General features: G+C 39.1%; 1 protein-coding gene across 2 annotated transcripts in view; it reads left to right on the top strand.

Annotated features, from left to right (window-relative positions):
- Positions 1 to 18,607, top strand: part of AP2B1 (adaptor related protein complex 2 subunit beta 1) — a 125,073-nt gene that overhangs the window by 71,520 nt on the left and 34,946 nt on the right. The window contains exons 15-18 of one of the 2 annotated variants that reach the window (XM_021704518.1): positions 8,002 to 8,043; positions 8,902 to 9,048; positions 11,731 to 11,876; positions 17,131 to 17,260. In XM_021704518.1, coding sequence (XP_021560193.1) covers positions 8,002 to 8,043; positions 8,902 to 9,048; positions 11,731 to 11,876; positions 17,131 to 17,260 — 465 coding nt within the window. The remainder of the gene's footprint in view (positions 1 to 8,001; positions 8,044 to 8,901; positions 9,049 to 11,730; positions 11,877 to 17,130; positions 17,261 to 18,607) is intronic. The other variant, XM_021704520.2, reaches the window with a different exon arrangement.

Raw genomic sequence — 18,607 nt, forward strand, 5'->3', positions numbered from 1 at the left:
ACAACATACCTGAAGACCCCAGCCTTCTTCCATCAATAATAGTGACTCATGGGGCGCCTGGGTGGCTCAGTCGGTTAAGCGACTGCCTTCGGCTCAGGTCATGATCCTGGAGTCCCGGGATCGAGTCCTGCATCGGGCTCCCTGCTCGGCGGGGAGCCTGCTTCTCCCTCTGACCCTCTCCTCTCTCATGCTGTTTCTCTCTCGCTCGCTCTCCAATAAATAAATAAATAAAATCTTTAAAAAAAAAAATAATAGTGACTCATAACAGCTGTGATTTTTAAACCAAAAAAAGAGTGAGTGGGGATATTGCTGTGATGTAAAGAAAACACACACGTACTCCATGCCTCCTAGTTGATTCTTACTTATTTTGGAGACAGGCACCTTTGAAAATCATTGATTTAGGCAGAGCTTCAGATTTTAAAAATGGAATGCTTTTTCATCACAGGACCCAAATCAGAATGGATTTTCTCCATATTCTTTTCAATCTCCTTACTGAGATACCCCTATTTTTAGTTTCTGCCTGCCTTAGTGTATTCTCTTTTGCTTGAACTCTGTGGATAGTTTCTTCCTTCTGTTACTATAAACTTAACTGTCCCCTTGTTGTGGTTTGAATTGTAGTGAAACTTAATGGTTGATGTGTTCTACATGTAAAGCAGGATAGTATACTATCTAAATGTGGGCTTACAAAAGTTGCTTGAATCTTTTTGTTTCTTAGTTTCAGAAATCTTGTATGGGTCTTTTGATGCCTCTGATATGGAATCTAAGAAAGTGCTCATTCTGGGTAGTGTGACTTTTCTGACAGTGCAAATCCTGGTTTGGTGTAGTGTGGGAGGTGACCTGAGGCCCGTGTGTATGACTCCTACATACATGTAAAGATACACCGTTTGCTAGTAAGTCTGACATCTGTGAGATTCACTAAAGTTAATAATTGAATCTTGACACTTTTTGTCACCTTTACTTTCAGACTGTCAGCAGAGGCCTTGGGTAAATTACAGCCTTTTGTTCATCCAAGGTGCTGTGCATTATTCTATTTAGATAAATGGTGCTATTGTACATCAAGACCGGAAAGGAAGCATTATCCAGAGTGCCCTTTCTCTTTGCTGACAGAGGTTTTCTAGCCAGAGAAATGTCCTTTCAGTGTGCCCAGCTGGAATAGTGTGGGCTAGAGGAGAAACTGCCTTTTCCTAAATGCAGTATATGTTTTTCAGATCCTCCCACTCTGTTTTTTTTTTTTCTCAGTATAGTTAATGTACAGTGTTAATGTCAGGTGTACAATGTAGTGATCCAGCAATTCTCAGTGTTCATCATAATAAGTGTGCCCTCCCACCCTGTTTCTTACAGATTTTTATTTTTACTTTTCAGAAATTTTAAGTCAGGTACTATTTTAGTGATAATTTTAGTTTTTTTAGCCCACAGGACTAAACTACTACATACTCGTTTTGCATCTTCCTATTTCTTCCTCTGGAAAAGATTTGCAGTGATTAAAGAGCTTAAGTTTTAGAGTTGGTGGTGTTGTGGAGAAAATCTTTGTGAATTATAGCCCAGTTTTGCCTGGTAAATTCTTCAGTGTGGTTTTTGTAACCACTGTCTTTTTATTAGGCAGTTTTGGGGAATAATTACCCAATACTGAGTTTCTGTTGCTGTTCCAGTTTCCTGTGCTTAGAACTTTTATAATTTCTAATTCCCAAAATAATTCTGCAAGGAAATTGGGCCCCATTTCACAGAAAACTGAAGGTGGCATAGCAAGTAAGTCTCAGAGTCAAGATTTGAACCCAAGACTCTCCTGAGATTCTTCCAGTTTGTTTGTTATTGTCATCTTCTAGAATAGAGTCCAGTCTCACTTTGGTCCTTCTCAGACAGGGGTACACGGTGTCTGGAGTACACAGCAGAGTGCAGGAGGCCTTTGTAGCTGCAGAATAAATGTGGCTCATCCTTCTTGCAGTGTCATTCTTAACTTGATGGCAAAGAAAGTAAACACAGACTAAACACTGCTGTGTTAAGGCTTAGAATGTAAAATTGCATGAATGCTTAAGCCAGAACACAAAGCTTGTTTGCCCTATGCCTCTTCTCACTGTACCTCCCGGGTGCTCTGGGTATATGAGTTTGGGCTGGCTTACCATTAGGAGGCATATGAATGTTTGAGAAAGACTAGAAGTGTATTCATTTGTGAAAAGAGGGACTGGATAAGTTCATACATCTGTCTTGCAGCAAAAGGAACAAGATTGTTCATCTTACCCTCTTGTAAGCAGAGCCATGACATCATATCTTCTCATCTATTTGGCAGTGAGCTGTGATACAAAACACTAGTGCTTTCAGAGCCAATAAATGATGCACAGGGCATTCTTCTGCTGAAAACTTGCCGTCAAAACTGTTCAGACAATAATACATTTCCTGTCTAGAAAGGACTTTGGCCTTGGGATGGGGGCTGGGTCCTTTTTTCCCCTAATTGGTTCTATTTTGTATGTTGGAAATGTCGATGCCGATAGGATGCACTAGGCCAGTTGATAAAACCGTTTCGTCAGCCTTCTGTCCATTTTGTGATAATTTTCTCCAATAAAATTATCCATTTCAAAATTGTCTCCCCAAGAAGTAATATTGCCAATAGCCCTGCTTATATGGTTAATAGCACATTCATTCACTGAGTGCTGGTTCTATATCAGACTTTATTCTGTGTACTGGGAATATAGTTGTGACTAGTCCTTGCAAGCTTATGTTCTAGTAGGGGAAAGTGAGATGACAACTATCGAGTAGGGTAGTAAGTATTGCAAAAGAAAATGAAACAGGATGCAGAGCTTCTCCTGTGGATTTGTACTATACTCCTCATGGGGTTGTGTTGGACCTAAGAGACCGGTAATGACACATTCTTTCCCTGTCCCATCTTAGGAAGTATTCTGTTATATCCCCCTACTTTTCTGTTGATACAAGCCTTTTTTTCTATCAGGCCAAGGTGTCTTTGGATGATTTTATATGATCTCAACTCATGCTATTCAATAACAAGTCCATCCTTAGCCATCAGTTTAATAGCTTTTGCATGGTTACAGATTCTTTTCACCAGTTTAATTAGTTATATTTTATGATGCTTTTCTGAATAGCTTTTTGAAGATCAAATTAATGTTTGTAGCCATACAGCTGAAAATTACACTTTTACCTAGGAGATGGTGTGTGCCTTCTAAAATCTAAAACCCCCTAATAGGAAAAGCACAGACTGATGTTTTTGACCCCAGTAGGATTTTGGTCTAAATTCCATTGTTTGATGGGAATTGCTGTATACTATTTTTACGTCATTCTATTTTGGCTTCTGAATAATAGAGCTGTCGGTAAGCTATATGACCGGAAGCATTCCTTTAGACTCCCTTTAATTAAATCCATTCTGAAAAGCATCAAATGAAAAAGGTAGTAACTCTAGACAGAAGCAGAGAAATTTCTGAGCTTAAGATCTGCACCTCTAATTAAGAGAATGTCTTCAGGGGCGCCTGGGTGGCTCAGTCGTTAAGCGTCTGCCTTCGGCTCAGGTCATGATCCCAGCGTCCTGGGATCAAGCCCCACATCGGGCTCCCTGCTCGGCGGGAAGCCTGCTTCTCCCTCTCCCACTCCCCCTGCTTGTGTTCCCTCTCTCGCTGTCTCGCTTTCTGTCAAATAAATAAATAAAATCTTTAAAAAAAAAAGAGAGAGAGAATGTCTTCAGATACTCAGCACCATAGGTTTAGAAGAAGGTAGGTATATTTTGGACTGGTCAGAGGTACGTACCTGAAAGGGGCTAACCAAGACCAGCCCTTGTGATCATTTGTGGGACTTTTTTTTTTCTTTTGGTCTACTTAGTGGCCATCTCATTTGATACTGTTTTATTAAAAGACTTTCTTTTCTTGGAGTCAGGTGGACTTGTTGCCTTATAGAACCTTACTCATGAGTTCTCCCTCTGTATTTCTGCTATTGTAATATATTGCCATTGGATGAGGCTGTTTCCTTTTGGTATCTAGCTGAACTAGAGCTATGGGCAGACTCAGCTTAAACTTTTGGCTCAACCTGGCTCTGTTGAGAAATCATGTAACTGTGCTGAAATCCCTTTAGCCCACAAGTTACAATAAGTCACCATGAAATCATTGCTTTCCATCTAGTTACTCAGTTAACACTGCAAGGACACATTACTATGTAGTTCAACCTGAGCTTAGCCCAATTCAGCACTACTTCAGGGATGGTGAAGTGGCCACTCTTTGGCAGTAGCAAGATGTTGCCATTTAATGACTACAACTACTGTGATTTAGATTGGGGATTAGGGGAACCAAACCACTATGGTTTGCATACCACTAACCATGCCACCATTTGGACCTGGGGTATCAGCTGCACACCTTTAGGAAAATTCTCAATTTTCAGCATTTGAAATATTCTTTTGCTGAAATTGGCACTTCACCTTTCTTTGTCTTCCTCTGTCCTGACATTTCCTTCGTGGAGAGAATGGCAGCTTTAGTAAGGCGATCCTGGGAACAGTGGGAAGTGGATAGCTCCAGGAGACACTTAAAACATGGCTAGACACCTAAGATGGAGATTTAAAGCCGTGCCCTGCACACCTAGCCCTTTTACTCCCTTTTCACTCAGCTCCCACCAGCTCACTGGATAACAGATATCATCGGATTTTTACAAGTTCTCATTTGGCTGATATTGTACCCTACCTGTTAAGTATGACCAGGCAGATGAATCTTGTCTGACTCTAGATAATACCAACAACTGAACTAACATGGTTAATGGCTAGCTCAGGCCAACATGAGAACTTTTCTGTGTTTTATTCAGCCTTCCAGCTTTCTTCTTTCTTTTTCTTGATTACTGTCTGCATCATCCTGCTTGTTACTGTGGACAGGAGAGGCCACTCCCTGGGTAACTGGCTCCCATCCATGCTGACATCTCTTTATTAGTCACTCTTGCCCATCACTGTGCTATCACCCTTGTCATATTTTCCGAGAGGAGGATGATAACCTCCCTCAGGAACTTCTTCAGTCAAAGGAAAGATGCTGAATAAAGTCTGAATAATAAGTTAGAGTTTTGCTAGGTAGAAAACATGTATTGAAATTGTCCTTTCCCTTTGCTATATGGACATAACAGCACAGTTAGGCGAACCTTTCTACTTTTGGCTACGTGTCTCTTAATACCCTTTGGATCCTGTCTCTTAAGATCAGAGTTCTTGATTCTGTGTTGAAGCTGTGTGGTATCTGATATACTGAACATAAACATGGGACTACTGGATTGCTTTTCAGTTTCTTTTGTGTTTTTGAATAAAATTGACAAGCAGCATGGTGGGGAGAGTACATTCAGATCTTATCCGGCTAAGATAATGTTCATATAATACTCAAAGATAACAAGAATGAAATCTAAGAAAATAAGGGCTATACATGGGCTTTATTTCCTTTGGAAATAACACCACCAGTGAGTGCCTTTTTTCAATGCCTTTTATAGAATTTAGCATATAGGATAAAACTGTCGTTTCTCTTCCAGTGTGGTTTTTTTTTTTTTCTTTCCACTGAGTGCCAATCAGGTCCATAAAGAATTCCATCTCTTTTAAGCTTGGATTGTAAGCCTGGCCAGAAGGGAGAAGAATGGTTGAGGGGAAGAAGAGGTAAGCCCATTAGAAAGTCAAAGCAGATCAAAGCATCAGGACAAATGAGACATTGTGCATCCTCCCCTTTGTTATTAAGGGTTTTTTTTTTGTTTTTCTTCTCCTCCTCCTCAAGGTCTAGCTTTCTTTTTATTCAGGATTTAGCTCCAGAGTCATTTTCAAACAGGTAAATCTTTTCTGATTCCAAACATTATCTAAGGCATTGGTTTTCCACCTTGTCTATACGTTAGAATCACTGGGAGAGCTTTTCAAAATTCTGATGCCCAGGCTCCACCCCAGAACAATTAAATCACTACCTCTGGGAGTGAGACTCCAGCATCAGTATTTTTTTTAAATGCCCCCCAGTATACACACACAGGTGGTTGATTTATTGTGTGTATCTAAGGTTGATAGAACACAACTGTAGTAGTTATTAGTACTCTTATTCTGTGAAACCTTCTAAGGTTTTATGAAGGAGAAATTAAAAAATTAAAGACCTCCCATAATCAGCCTGCCTTTGCAAACTTATTTTCTGTGACTTTTTTTTTAAACACATATCTACCCTGTGCTCAGTCTAATTGGACTACTCCTTCTTCTTGATCTTGCTTTTATTCATGTTTTTTACAGTGTTTGTGCATGCTGTTTAAGAAATAACCTCCCCCTTTTTGCTTTTATAATCCCACACTACCACCTCTGAAGCTTTTCATTATTCTTCAGCCAAAAGGAGGCTCTTCCCTTCAGTATTTCTCTTTTCTCTCTCTCTCTCTCTTTTTTTTTTTGCTTTAGAATATTCTGTGTGGTTTTGCATTCATGTTTTATTTCTCCCGCCAGTTTGCAAAGTCTGGGTCTTATTCATCTATGTATTCCACTCATTGCCTGGCATCTTTACGTTCACCATAGTGCCTTGTATCCAAATGATGTTATATAAGTGTTTGAATAAAAGGTGGTTTTCAGATGTGTGCTATTGCAGAACCAGAGAGAAAGCAGATGTGTGATATCTTTTCTACTTGCTTTCAGACTTTTCCAGTTGTTTGAATTCTTCGTTGTGGTGACCTTTTTATTTATTTACACATGTGATTTTTGGCTTATTTTCAACCATGAAGTAATCTTCAAGAACCAGGTTCTAGAAGCGGCTCTTCAAGGTTTGGAGTGCTCTGTAACTTAGAGCAGAGAATGCTTATTAATGCTAGTTATGAAGCACCTGCCCAGCCCATTTTCTGTCATGGTGGAAATAGGATTTTGTCATAGGTCTCACTGTTTTTCAGGATAGATTATTTTTTAGAATTTGGCAACCCTGTTTCATGTATTTTTTCACTGAGAAGATAAATCCTCTTTCTCAAATCCTGAAAACTGGTACAATTTTGCTTTTTAACATAACCACAGCACAAAGATTCCCAAGTTTCTACCACTAAATGACAGATAATAAAGGAAACAGTGTTTGTAGAGCAGACAGGCATTTGGTGATTCAAAGAGGAATTTCAGATGCACAGTGAGAACTAGGGAAGAGACAAATGCACAGCACTGTTAGTTGTGTGTATGTGTGTCTTATGTTTCTTCATGCCAGCTATTTTCAGCTTCAGTTCTTCTTTAATGCTTTTGTCATGGAAGCCTGACTTCGGGATGAATTATATCAGAGCCCTGATGGGGGAAAAGGCCAGATTAAGACCATGTGGAATGATTTTCCTGTCACCTAGCTAATTAAGTTCATCTAATTCTCCAATAGTTAGCATCCTTTTACATGATCTCCAGATAAATCACAGCATTTCTCCTTAGTACTATTGACTGTGAAAGAGATTTGAAGCATTGCATGCCTTCCTACTTCCTCCCCGGGTAGGGTGTCTTGACCTCTCCCAGCTGTTTTCTTTCTTAGGAAAGTTCTAAATTCTAAAAATCACTCTTCCCACCTGTAATTTTTGAAGCTTGAAATTGCTCAATACTGGTTTGGTTCCCACCTTCTCAGTGGGACAGCAGGTTTTGTAGATCAAAGCACATTTTAGGTTTTCTTTGCTTTTCTTTTTTTTCTCCCTTAAATTTCTTTTTAGGGGAAAAATAAAACGCTTTCAAGACATTACTGCTTGTTGATAGAGCTTCTTGGAATATGTAAATTCTTTAAATCCGGTTAGGTTTGTGCCTATGTACCCCAGTGAGAAGATTGGATCTGAAACATCCCTGAGATGTCCCAGCTCCATCTTCTTTCCAAGTTTTCTCAGAACTCCCACACACCATCAGTACCACTACTCGATTCCCCTAGGACATGTTTCTTTGCAATCTAGAATTTCTTTAAGCTTTGGGAGTCAAGTTGAACAGCATGTATTCCCAGCAACTTGGTAGAGCAATTTACAGATTCTATATGGGCATCTAGTACTTAGCTAAATGAACTCTACCTCTCTCTCCTCTCTCTCCTTTCTCTCTTTCAGCTTGGCAGTGACCTTGGCGGGGGCATTGGAGGAAGTCCGGCAGTAAGTGCCATCCGTTTTTTTCACCATGGGATGCGCTGCCCCCTGTTTGATGCCTTTCCTATGCACACATTCTCAGACCAGTCACCGCTGCTGTCTAGTGTTGTACACCAAAACCTCTATAGCAGTAAATGAAGAGTAGAAAGTAGCATAGGGTTACTTGGATTCTTCGGAGGCATACACCACATGTGGTATAGGGACATCTTTAGGGATTGGCGCTCTGGTGTCTACAGAGTTCTTTGTCTTCCTGACATTAAAGAGCTAAAGGAAATGGAACCTCCCATCTTGACTGGAGAATGCTCTTATTCTCTAGTGTCATCTACAAAGAACTTGAGAGAGTCAGCGGACTCAGAGGGAGACTCTCCTCGTAAGTGACAGAGTTTGGGGTGGGGTATGAATATCCATCTCCCCCCAGGAGAGTTTACTACTAGATATTTATGCCTAAATGGGAAAGTAAGACTTGTCTGCACCCAAGTGGAACTAGAAATGCTTTCTAAGTTGGATGCTTCTTCTTTCTATAGAAACAGACTCCCCCTTCGTTAGGGTACATGTAGGCCTTTTGCACAGAATCATGGAAGCTAAAATTGGAAACAAACAGAAAAGATCTTGGATCACTGTGTTCCTGGTCCTACTGATTACTCTCTGATAGAACTTCTAAAGAGTGTCTGTATATTATCAATGATGAAAAAATAACTGTGATGATTAAGAGGACAAAGAATATACTAATTCAGCTCCAAGAATATTGTAATTATGGTGTGTCCTTACTGTTTTATCAATACTACTAAAATATAGAGCAACATGTTAAGGGCTATTAATCTGTTTTTCCTGGTTTCCCCACCCCCCTTCCCCTTTTCCCTACAGGTGGGACAATCCTTCATCCCCTCATCAGTGCCTGCAACCTTTGCTCCTTCACCTACTCCTGCTGTGGTCAGCAGTGGTCTGAATGACCTGTTTGAACTCTCCACGGGAATAGGCATGGCACCTGGTGGATATGTGGCTCCTAAGGCTGTAAGTAAAGTGATATTTTCTTAATGAACAATACCTGAATTACTTAATATTTTTTGTTATTTCCACTGATAATAAGTCCAAGGTTTGGGCCCTTGTCCTAAAGGATTTAAGAGGAAGATGAAAAGTAGCCTGAAATTTAGCAATACGAGAAGCACCATAGCATCTTCATTAGCTATTTCTATAATTAGACTTAAAATTGGAAACATTAAATATTTGTGTTTAGAAATATTGTCTGGTTTGTCAGCACTGGAGTCAATCTAGTGTAAACCCAGTTGATGCAACCGTGAAGGGGGTGGGGGGCAGGGTATAGTATAGAGGAATAACATTTTTACTTCTCTTTCCTTCCATTCCCTATTGGTATTACATGTGGATTCTAGAGTGCTGATGCTCACATTTGGCTTTCATGGATTTTAGTGTACGTTTTTAGAGTTCTGATTTAGGTTTCCGTCATTGGTGCTTTTCTAGTCTCAGCCTTGCTTAATGTCCTGCTCAGACTGAATTTCAAAAGTGGAAACTGCTCTAAGTGAAGCTTATTTCAGCCTTTGGGAATAGTGCCATCCAGGCTAGGCCCAGTTTCTTGTAATTGTGCCTTTCTGGGGGACAATATGCCTGTTTGTTTCCTGAATTCTCTGCCTGTTCATCTGACTCTGGAGGATCCCTGTTAGAGTTGTAGACCAGTTGTCCATTCCAGGGGTCATAACTTTGTCTACACAGCTGCTGAATAGAGTAACCAAAAATAGGATTTAAAACTGAGCCATAATATTTTGGCACAATATAGTAACTTGGTTGTGAGGTTTCTGTGTTGGATATTATCCCACAGACTTTTAATTATTGGTTAAAAGATTATCTAATGCATTTGTTTACTAATATTAAAGTAATACGTACAAATGACAAATTTAAGTAATGTAGAAATGACAGATGGAAAATTAAGTTTATCTGTCCTCACTTTCCCATAGGTAGCCACTATTAACTTTCTTGTGTGTCCTACTGGAAGAAAAGAATTATGCATATACCTATATGTCTGTGTTCTTTAACAGAACTATGTCAGGGGAATATACTGTTTTGCATCTAGTTTTTTCTCTACCATATTATTTTGAATGTCTGTATCCACTGTATTGATGTGCCACAACTTATTTAATCATTCTCCTGTTGATAGACATACAGGTTATTCGCTTGGTCCTACCACCCCCCTCCCCACTTTTTGTTATTACAGTGTTGCAGTGAACATCTTTGCATATGTATACCCTGGTATACATATATTTTTTTATCCTGGTATACTTTTGTAAATATAGCTATAGGGTAAACCTGCAGTGTGCTTGATCATTTGAACATTTTTTTTTTTAAAGATTTTATTTATTTGACAGAGAGAGACACAGCAAGAGAGGGAACATAAGCAGGGGGAGTGGGAGAGGGAGAAGCAGATTTCCTGCTGAGCAGGGAGCCCGATGCGGGGCTCGATCCCAGGACCCTGGGATCATGACCTGAGCCGAAGGCAGATGCCTAACGACTGAGCCACCCAGGTGCCCCAATCATTTAAACATTTTAAAATAGACATTCTCCACTTCCAAAGGTGACATCACATTATATTCCCAGCAACACAGTACAAAGTGCCAGATTGCTTAAATTCTCTATTGAGTATTATTGACTTTTAGGATTTTTGACCCTCTGATAGATGAGAAATATCTTATGGTTGTTTGATTTCATTTTCTTCCTTCCTTTCCTTTTTGGTCTTTAGCGTGGCTAAATATGTTTTTATGTTTATTCAACCACCCACTGATGCTTCGGTATTGTGTTTTAGATGGTCAGAACAGTTCATGAATTTCCTGGGTTTTTTTAAGATTGATTTATTTTTAGAGAGTGAGCGAGAGCAGGGGGAGGAGCAGGGGAGAGGGAGAGGATCTCAAGCAGACTCCCTGCTAAGCTCAGAGCCCAACGCAGGGCTTGATCTCATGACCCTGAGATCATGACCTGCGCCAAAAATCAAGAGTCAGACACTTCACTGACTGAGCCACCCAGGTGGCCCCTGAATTTTTTTTTTTTTTAATTAACTCTTACTGTCCAGGATTATCACAGGTTCTAGGGCCAGGGATGGGTAATGGATTATATAGAGAAAATGGGCATTCAAAGTACTTAAGCCACATCTAAGTACTATTTACCCAAAACTATAGCAAGAGTTAACAACATACATAAGACATGGTCCTTGCCTTTAAGATTAATGATAATGGTTTTAGTGGTGATTAAAAAAAAAAAGTCTTCAAAGATACAGACATGCTATTTTCATTAGTAGATTAAGTTCCTTTTAAGCCTTTTACCAAAGGTGCTAATAAAAAAAAACAAAACAAAACAAATTATACTCATTGGAATTTCTCTTTTTCTTGTATATACTTTTGGTAGCAGTAATCAAGCAGTAAAATGACCAAGTTGAACAGAAGATGGAGAACTAGCCGGGTTATTCATAGACTGTTTCTGTGTGGGTTTAGTTTGGTTTGGTTCTTCAATAGAGAACAATCTCAAAATTCAGAGATTATCCAGAGCCTTTTGCATCTGACTTGATATTTATAGTATAAAAATCACCGTAATTGCCTAAAGAAGCGAAATCTTAATTTCATCTTTATATATTCAAAACAAATAGCATTGAGATAAATCTTGTGTAGTTCCATTGGGCTCTGTACTGTCTTTTAGGTCTGGCTGCCTGCAGTAAAAGCTAAAGGCTTGGAGATTTCCGGAACATTTACTCACCGCCAGGGGCACATCTATATGGAAATGAACTTCACCAACAAAGCTCTGCAGCACATGACAGACTTTGCAATCCAGTTTAACAAGAATAGGTAAGACGTCTGAGTCCTCAGCTCAGTCATGAAACTTGTGCCTTGTGTACAACAAGCCAGTGTTCCATTTTTAACAATGCATTCAAAACTCTCATGTTGGAAGATGTTGGGTGTAGAGTGAGAGCTGGTCTTGCATGTCTATTCACTTGTCAGCTTCCACTCTGGAGGCCCTAGGGAATTTCGTTGGGAAACTCATCCATATAGAAAAACCAGCATTTGCTTACTGCCTTCTTAAAGGATTCTAGGACTAGAAAGTTTTTAATAAACCATTTATTTAAAAAAAAAAAAAGTTTTAAAGTCCATTTATTCATTCAACAAATAATTGTTTAGCATCTATGTGCCAAACATTTCTAGGTACTGGGGCTAGAGTAGTGAACAAAACAAATGAGTATCCAAAGCCCACATTTTGTTGGGAAAAATGAACATATTTTGGTTGATGTCAAAAATTTGAAACATAGTCAGTATACCTGTTAGCTAAATAATGTAGGCAGTCTGCTTTTAGCAATGAATTCTTTGCCTTATTAAGGAAGGGAGCATGAAGATGTAAATATTGATTTTCTATGGTTCTGAAACATCACTGTTTTTTATTAAATATCGTGGTTCAGGAAACTGTCTGCTAGACTTTGATGGCAGGTCCATTCATAAATACAAGATAATCAAACTTGTTTCCAGCAAAGTAGTAATTGGACCCTTAAAGCAGATTTAATAAAATTTATCAGTGACAACTTATATCAGTGATTGTCTTACTTATTTCTGAGCATTTAGAAATAACTTTTATACCTTAGATTGAAAGTTTGGCACATTAGAAATCACTTATCTAGAAAGTCTATGTTTCCTTTTGTCAGACTAGTTCTATTTCCAGCTATTTACCAATTTTAGCCATTCTTAAGAGTTTATAGTGACTTGCATTTTAATTTATTTCTCATTTTAATTTGCATTTCCCTAATGACTAATGATATTGAGCAATTTTTTTCATCAGTGTATTGACCATTATATCTTTAGTGAAGTATCTGCTCAGATCTTTCTTTTTTTAGTTTTATTATCAAGTAGTAAAAGTTCTTTATATGTTGTGGATACAAAGCCTTTGTCAGATATACATCTTGCAAATATTTTCTGTGGATTTATTTTCTTAACAGTCACCTTCAAAAAGTAAAAGTTCTGTATTGCTTATGCTCTTTATGTTCTAAGAAATCTTTGCTTGGCCTGTGGATACAAAGATCTTTTTTTCTGTTTTGTTTTGTTTTTAATAGAAGTGGTATAGATTTAGCTCCAACATTAACTTTTATAATCCATTTTGAGATAATTTTTAAATATGGTGTAAAGTAAGAGAGTCAGAGTAAACTTTGTTTTCCCATAGTAAGCCTTGAAATCAGATAGTACAAACTCCATTTTTGTTCTTTTTCAAAATTGTTTTGGCTATTCTAGGTCCTTTACCTGCTGGGATTTTGATTGAGAGTGTAGATCAGTTTGGGAGAGAATTGACATCAAAGTTCTAATCCATCAGCTTGCTTTTTTTATTTAGGTCATCTTTAACTTCTCTCTGCACTGTTTTATAATTTCTCATGTACAGATCTTTCCTGTCTATTGTCAGATTTAAGTATGTCATAGTTTTGATGGTATAGTAAGTAGTATTCTTTTCATTTTAATGTTTATTTCTTCCTGGTATATAGAAGTAGAATTGATTTTTGTATGTTGAACTTGTATCGTGCAACTTTGTTAAATTCCCTTACTAGTTTTGGTAGCTTTCTTGTAGATTCCTTACAGTTTTCTACATAGATAAATCATTTTGTCTGTGGTTAGAGAGTTTTATCTTTTCCTTTTCAGTCTTACGCCTTTTCTTTTCTTGTCTGACTGTACTAGGATCCGCAGTAAATGTAGAGTGCATGTGATAAGAAGGGACATCTTTGTTCTGTTTTAATTCTCTGGGGGAAAGCATTCAGTCTTTCACCATTAAGTGCAGTGTTAACTGTAGGTTTTTCATGGAGGTTGAGAGAGTTCCTGCTCTTCCTAGTTTGTTGAGTTTTACTGTGAGTGTGTATTAAATTGATCATTAATTATAATTAATTTATTATAAGTTGGTAAAAATGTCAGATGCTTCTTCATTTATTGAGATGATCATGTGGTTCTTTTTTAGTGTATTTATATGATGGATTACAGTGATTGATTTTTTTGAACGCTACCCCAATCTCATATTCTTGGGATAAATCCTGTCTGGTCAGGATATATTGTCTGTTTTTATGTATTGCTCAGTCTGATTTGCTAAAATTTTGTTGAGTGTTTTTTGCATCTATGTTATTGGTGTAGTTCATTTCTGACATGGTTTATTCTTTTCTGTTATTTCTTTCCTGAGTTTTATTGACTCTCCTTTATCTTCTCCTCTTGTCTGGCCATCTCTTCCCCAAGTGCTTCCTTCATGTTATGTGTTCTCCTTTGGTGACTGCAATTGCTTTATTAAGTGTATTTTTCCGTTAACTTCTGTATAAATGTTTCTTTTTTTTTTTTTTTTTTTTTAAGATTTTATTTATTTGAGAGAGAGAGCATGTGTTTGTGAGCACGAGCAGGGGGGAGCAGGGAAGGAGACGGGAAGAGGGAGAAGGAGAAGCAGGCTTCCCTCTGCGGGGCTCGATTGCAGGACCCTGAGATCATGACCTGAGCCAAAGGCAGACACTTAACCAACTGAGCCACCCAGGTGCCCCCATAATTTCCATTGTTTTTATGGCAGATTATTTTCAAGTATGTTTTATTTGTCAATAAGTTTTGTACTGCTGTTTTTCCACTTTTTTGTAATAGTGTCTTTGAGTGCTGTGCTTATACCATTTTGATACTCCTATCTGAATGAGTTGGAATTTGCAGGACCTGCTATTAGCAGGAGGCTCCTGTAGACGAGGAAGATAAGCCAGGGTCATTTTTTTAGGCTTTGCTACGCAGGGACTCTCCCTCCTTTGCTATGGTGTGGTCACAACTCCTCTGCCTCTAAGAACCTGACTTTATTCGGGGTGCCTGGGTGGCTCAGTCGGTTAAGCGGCTGCCTTCAGCTTGGGTCATGATCCCAGGGTCCTGGGATCGAGCCCCACATCGGGCTCCCTGCTCAGCGGGAAGTCTGCTTCTCCCTCTTCCTCTGCCTCTCCCCCTGCTTGTGAACTCTTTCTCTCTTTCTCTGTCAAATAAATAAATAAAATCTTAAAAAAAAAAAAAAAGAACCTGACTTTATTCAAGAAGACTTTATTTCAGTCCTGAGCTCTACAGATTCTCTTACTGGTTTCTGCCTCTGAGGAACACAGCCCTATCTTCAGGTATCTGTTTCCCCTTTAGAAGGCTGCTTTCTTGAGCTCTGTTATCCCCAGGCCCCCCTGGGGACTTTCCACCTTCTTTCTTCACCTGACCTCTGCATTCCCTGTTTGGTATTTGCCCTACTCAATAGCGCTTGGCACTTGGAATGGGTTTCTCTTCTGAGAATGGATATTTATGGTCAGTATCTGAGGCCTGCTATCCCTAGTTGCCTCTGAACTCTCTGTGCCTCCCTACTGCACCTCCAGAGCTTCTCTCACCAGTTCTGCTGATCTCATGTGCTTTGGCCACATGTAAATATAATTGGGAAGTTTGTAGGTTTCCTCGGACTTGCAGTTTTGCAGAAGGTGAAGTTATAGGTTAGTAAGGAATTTTTCCCTCTTTGTTTCTTCTGTATCATTTCCAAGAGGAGCAATTTGAAGATTAGGAACTAAACTGCTGTCATGTTTCTATCCCAATATTGCCTTCAGACAGAGATTGCTGACCATGAGAGCAAGATCAAAAGAGCAGAATGGTTTTTTGATCTATAAATGTTACACAAAAATGAGTGATGTGTATTCTCAGGATCACTTTATTATTACATTTTGATATTCTAAAGCATAGTTTCAGAAAAAGAAAATGTTTCTTCTGCCATCCTATGACTCTTGAAAGATATTACCTATATAAACTCTATAGTTATAAGTATTATAGTCCCATCTTCCTTCCTGAGGCTAATTAGAACACAAATTCAATATAAATTTATCTCTTTCATTTGTGTATTTGTTACACCTATAGGCCCACTTTTCCCTTTATCCTCCATCTATTTGAAATTCTTATATTTCTTGTACGTAAGACATGTCTGTTGTTGGGGTACGTGGGTGGCTCAGTCTGTTAAGTGTCCAATTCTTGATTTCAGCTCAGGTCATGATCTCAGGGTCATGAGATTGAGCCCTGTGCTGGGCGTGGAGCCTGCTTAAAATTCTCTCTCTCCTTCTGCCCCTCCCACCCTCCCTGCTTGGGTGTATGCTCACTTTCTCTAGTGTGCACTCTCAAAAAAAAAAATGCAAAAACAAAACACGTCTGCTTTCATATGTATTTGTTATTTATGTAACTCCAGACTCAGGTTTTTCCCATCTCTTTACTATTCTTGTATTGTTATTAGACAGACTTCTCTGTGAAGTCAAACTGGTGGGTACACACTCTGTGCCTCAGGCTTAGAAAGTGACCAGCTGGTCCTAGTCGTTTGGAATGTCTAAGCCAATCAATTTTGCTTTACTTTCACTGTCTCTTTTCTAGTGATTGTGTCTTGCATAGGTAAACAAAAAAGAAAATTAGAATTACCAGTAAGTAATCTTCTGGATTACTAAGGCAGATTATCAAGCTAGTGAAATAATGTCAATTTATTGTACTTTATAGGGTGTGTATTCTTTTTTTTTTTTTTTAAAGATTTTATTTATTTGATACAGAGAGAGACAGCAAGAGAGGCAACACAAGCAGGGGGAGTGGGAGAGGGAGAAGCAGGCTTCCTGCTGAGCAGGAGCCTGATGCGGGGCTCGATCCCAGGACCCTGAGATCGTGACCTGAGCTGAAGGCAGATGCTTAACAACTGAGCCACCCAGGTGTCCCTAGGGTGTGTATTCTTAAGTCTTCTTTCTCCCAAGGATTTTCTAAGGAAAGATGTTTTTAAAAAGAGAGAGAAAGAAACTTATTAAATCTGGCCCTCTAGTGGTGTGAAACATAAGAAACTAGCAAAGCAATTCTGTGCTTATGAATGTTTTCTCCTTCCTCAAATCCATTTAATGGGAAACAGGTTATATTGTAATCAGTTTACAGCAAATTAGAATTAAGCATCTTGGTTCCATTGTTTCTTCCATTTAATTTTGTTAAAAATTATGTTCAAATGGAGTAGAGAGCCATTGAAACCCAAAGATGTGGCTAAATCTTGCCTCCTGATTAACCTCTGGAATTTTTTCATCCTTTTTCATAGCTTTGGTGTCATCCCCAGCACTCCTCTGGCCATCCATACACCGCTCATGCCAAACCAGAGCATTGATGTCTCCCTGCCTCTCAACACCTTGGGCCCAGTCATGAAGATGGAACCTCTGAATAACCTGCAGGTTAGAGTTTTACTTCACTCAGGGGGTGCAACTTGATACCTTTCCGATTTTATTTCATTTATGTATAAAACAACCACTCTCTTCCTCATATTAAGATTTGGTCGTGGAGTATTCAGATTTGAAATAACTATGGAGAAGAGTTTGTTTATTCATTTATTTAGAGAGCACAGGGGAGGGGCAGAGGGAGAGAGAGAGAACCTTAAGCAGGCTGCATATCCAGTGCGGAGCCCAACTCAGGGCTCAGTATCATGACCCTGAGATCATGACCTTAGATGAAATCAAGAGTCGTTTGCTTAACCGACTGAGCCACCCAGGTGCCCGCCCCTTTTTTTAAAAAAAAGGTCATATTGGTGCCTAGCTGGCACCAGGCACCAATGAGTAAAAGAATGAGTAACACAGGAAGTTACTCATTCTTTTACTCAACAAACATTTAGAAACTTTTAAAGATCTTATTTATAAACCTTTTTTCTAAAAGACTTTTGTAGTGAATTTGTCATTTATATGAGAATAGATTTATGTAGAGGTTATCTTTGAACACAAAACCACAAATAGAGTTATTTGGATTTAAAGGCCCCCTATTAGCACATAACTATGATAAGTAGCAGTGTCTTAGAGGAGCTCAGAACTTTATCAGGTCTACAAGAGCCTCTCGATCTTGAAAATAGTGAATTTTTTAGAATGCTTAAGTACTAGCTGAGAGTTTCATTCAGTTTTCATCTGTTTTGAATTTCTCTTTGAAATATAAGCCTTCTGGGGTTCAAGCAACATGAAGGCAGACTAGTAAGCTTATAAGCTCAAGTGTAGCAGTATCAAAGGGTTATTAATACAGATATAAGCCCTCGGTGTTGTGGGTTTTTAAATGCTCACAAGAACAAGAGAGACAGCCCTGGGTCCATCTGAGATTGGGAACTGTAAGTGATCTCTGCACAAAGCTAATACCCTGGAAGGGTAACTCCCTCAGTGGACGGGAAACTGGGAAAACTGTTTACAGTAAGGCAGGTGATGGAAAAGTTTCTCTCTGACCAGCATTCTGCATGCCCTCTTATGACAAATCCAGGACCCAGTATTTTGCCATACATGGCATAATATATGGGCATATAGCCCAAACTTAGGTACAATGTTCTCCAAACCAATAAATTAATGTAAAATTGGTCCAGGACTGGTGAAACCCAGGGTACCTGGCAGAAGCAAATGCAAAGCAGTCATTTTGCAACAGCTCTAAGCTGACAGAGCCATCAGGACTCCCAGCTGAAAAGAAAATCTCTTTTCAAAGCGAGCTCACAGGGGCGGTGCCTGGGAGGCACAGTCGGTTGAGCATCTGCCTTCCGCTCAGGTCATGATCCCAGG

Source organism: Neomonachus schauinslandi, chromosome 15, assembly GCF_002201575.2.
Source record: "Neomonachus schauinslandi chromosome 15, ASM220157v2, whole genome shotgun sequence".
In the NCBI taxonomy this organism is placed as follows: Eukaryota; Metazoa; Chordata; class Mammalia; order Carnivora; family Phocidae; genus Neomonachus; species Neomonachus schauinslandi.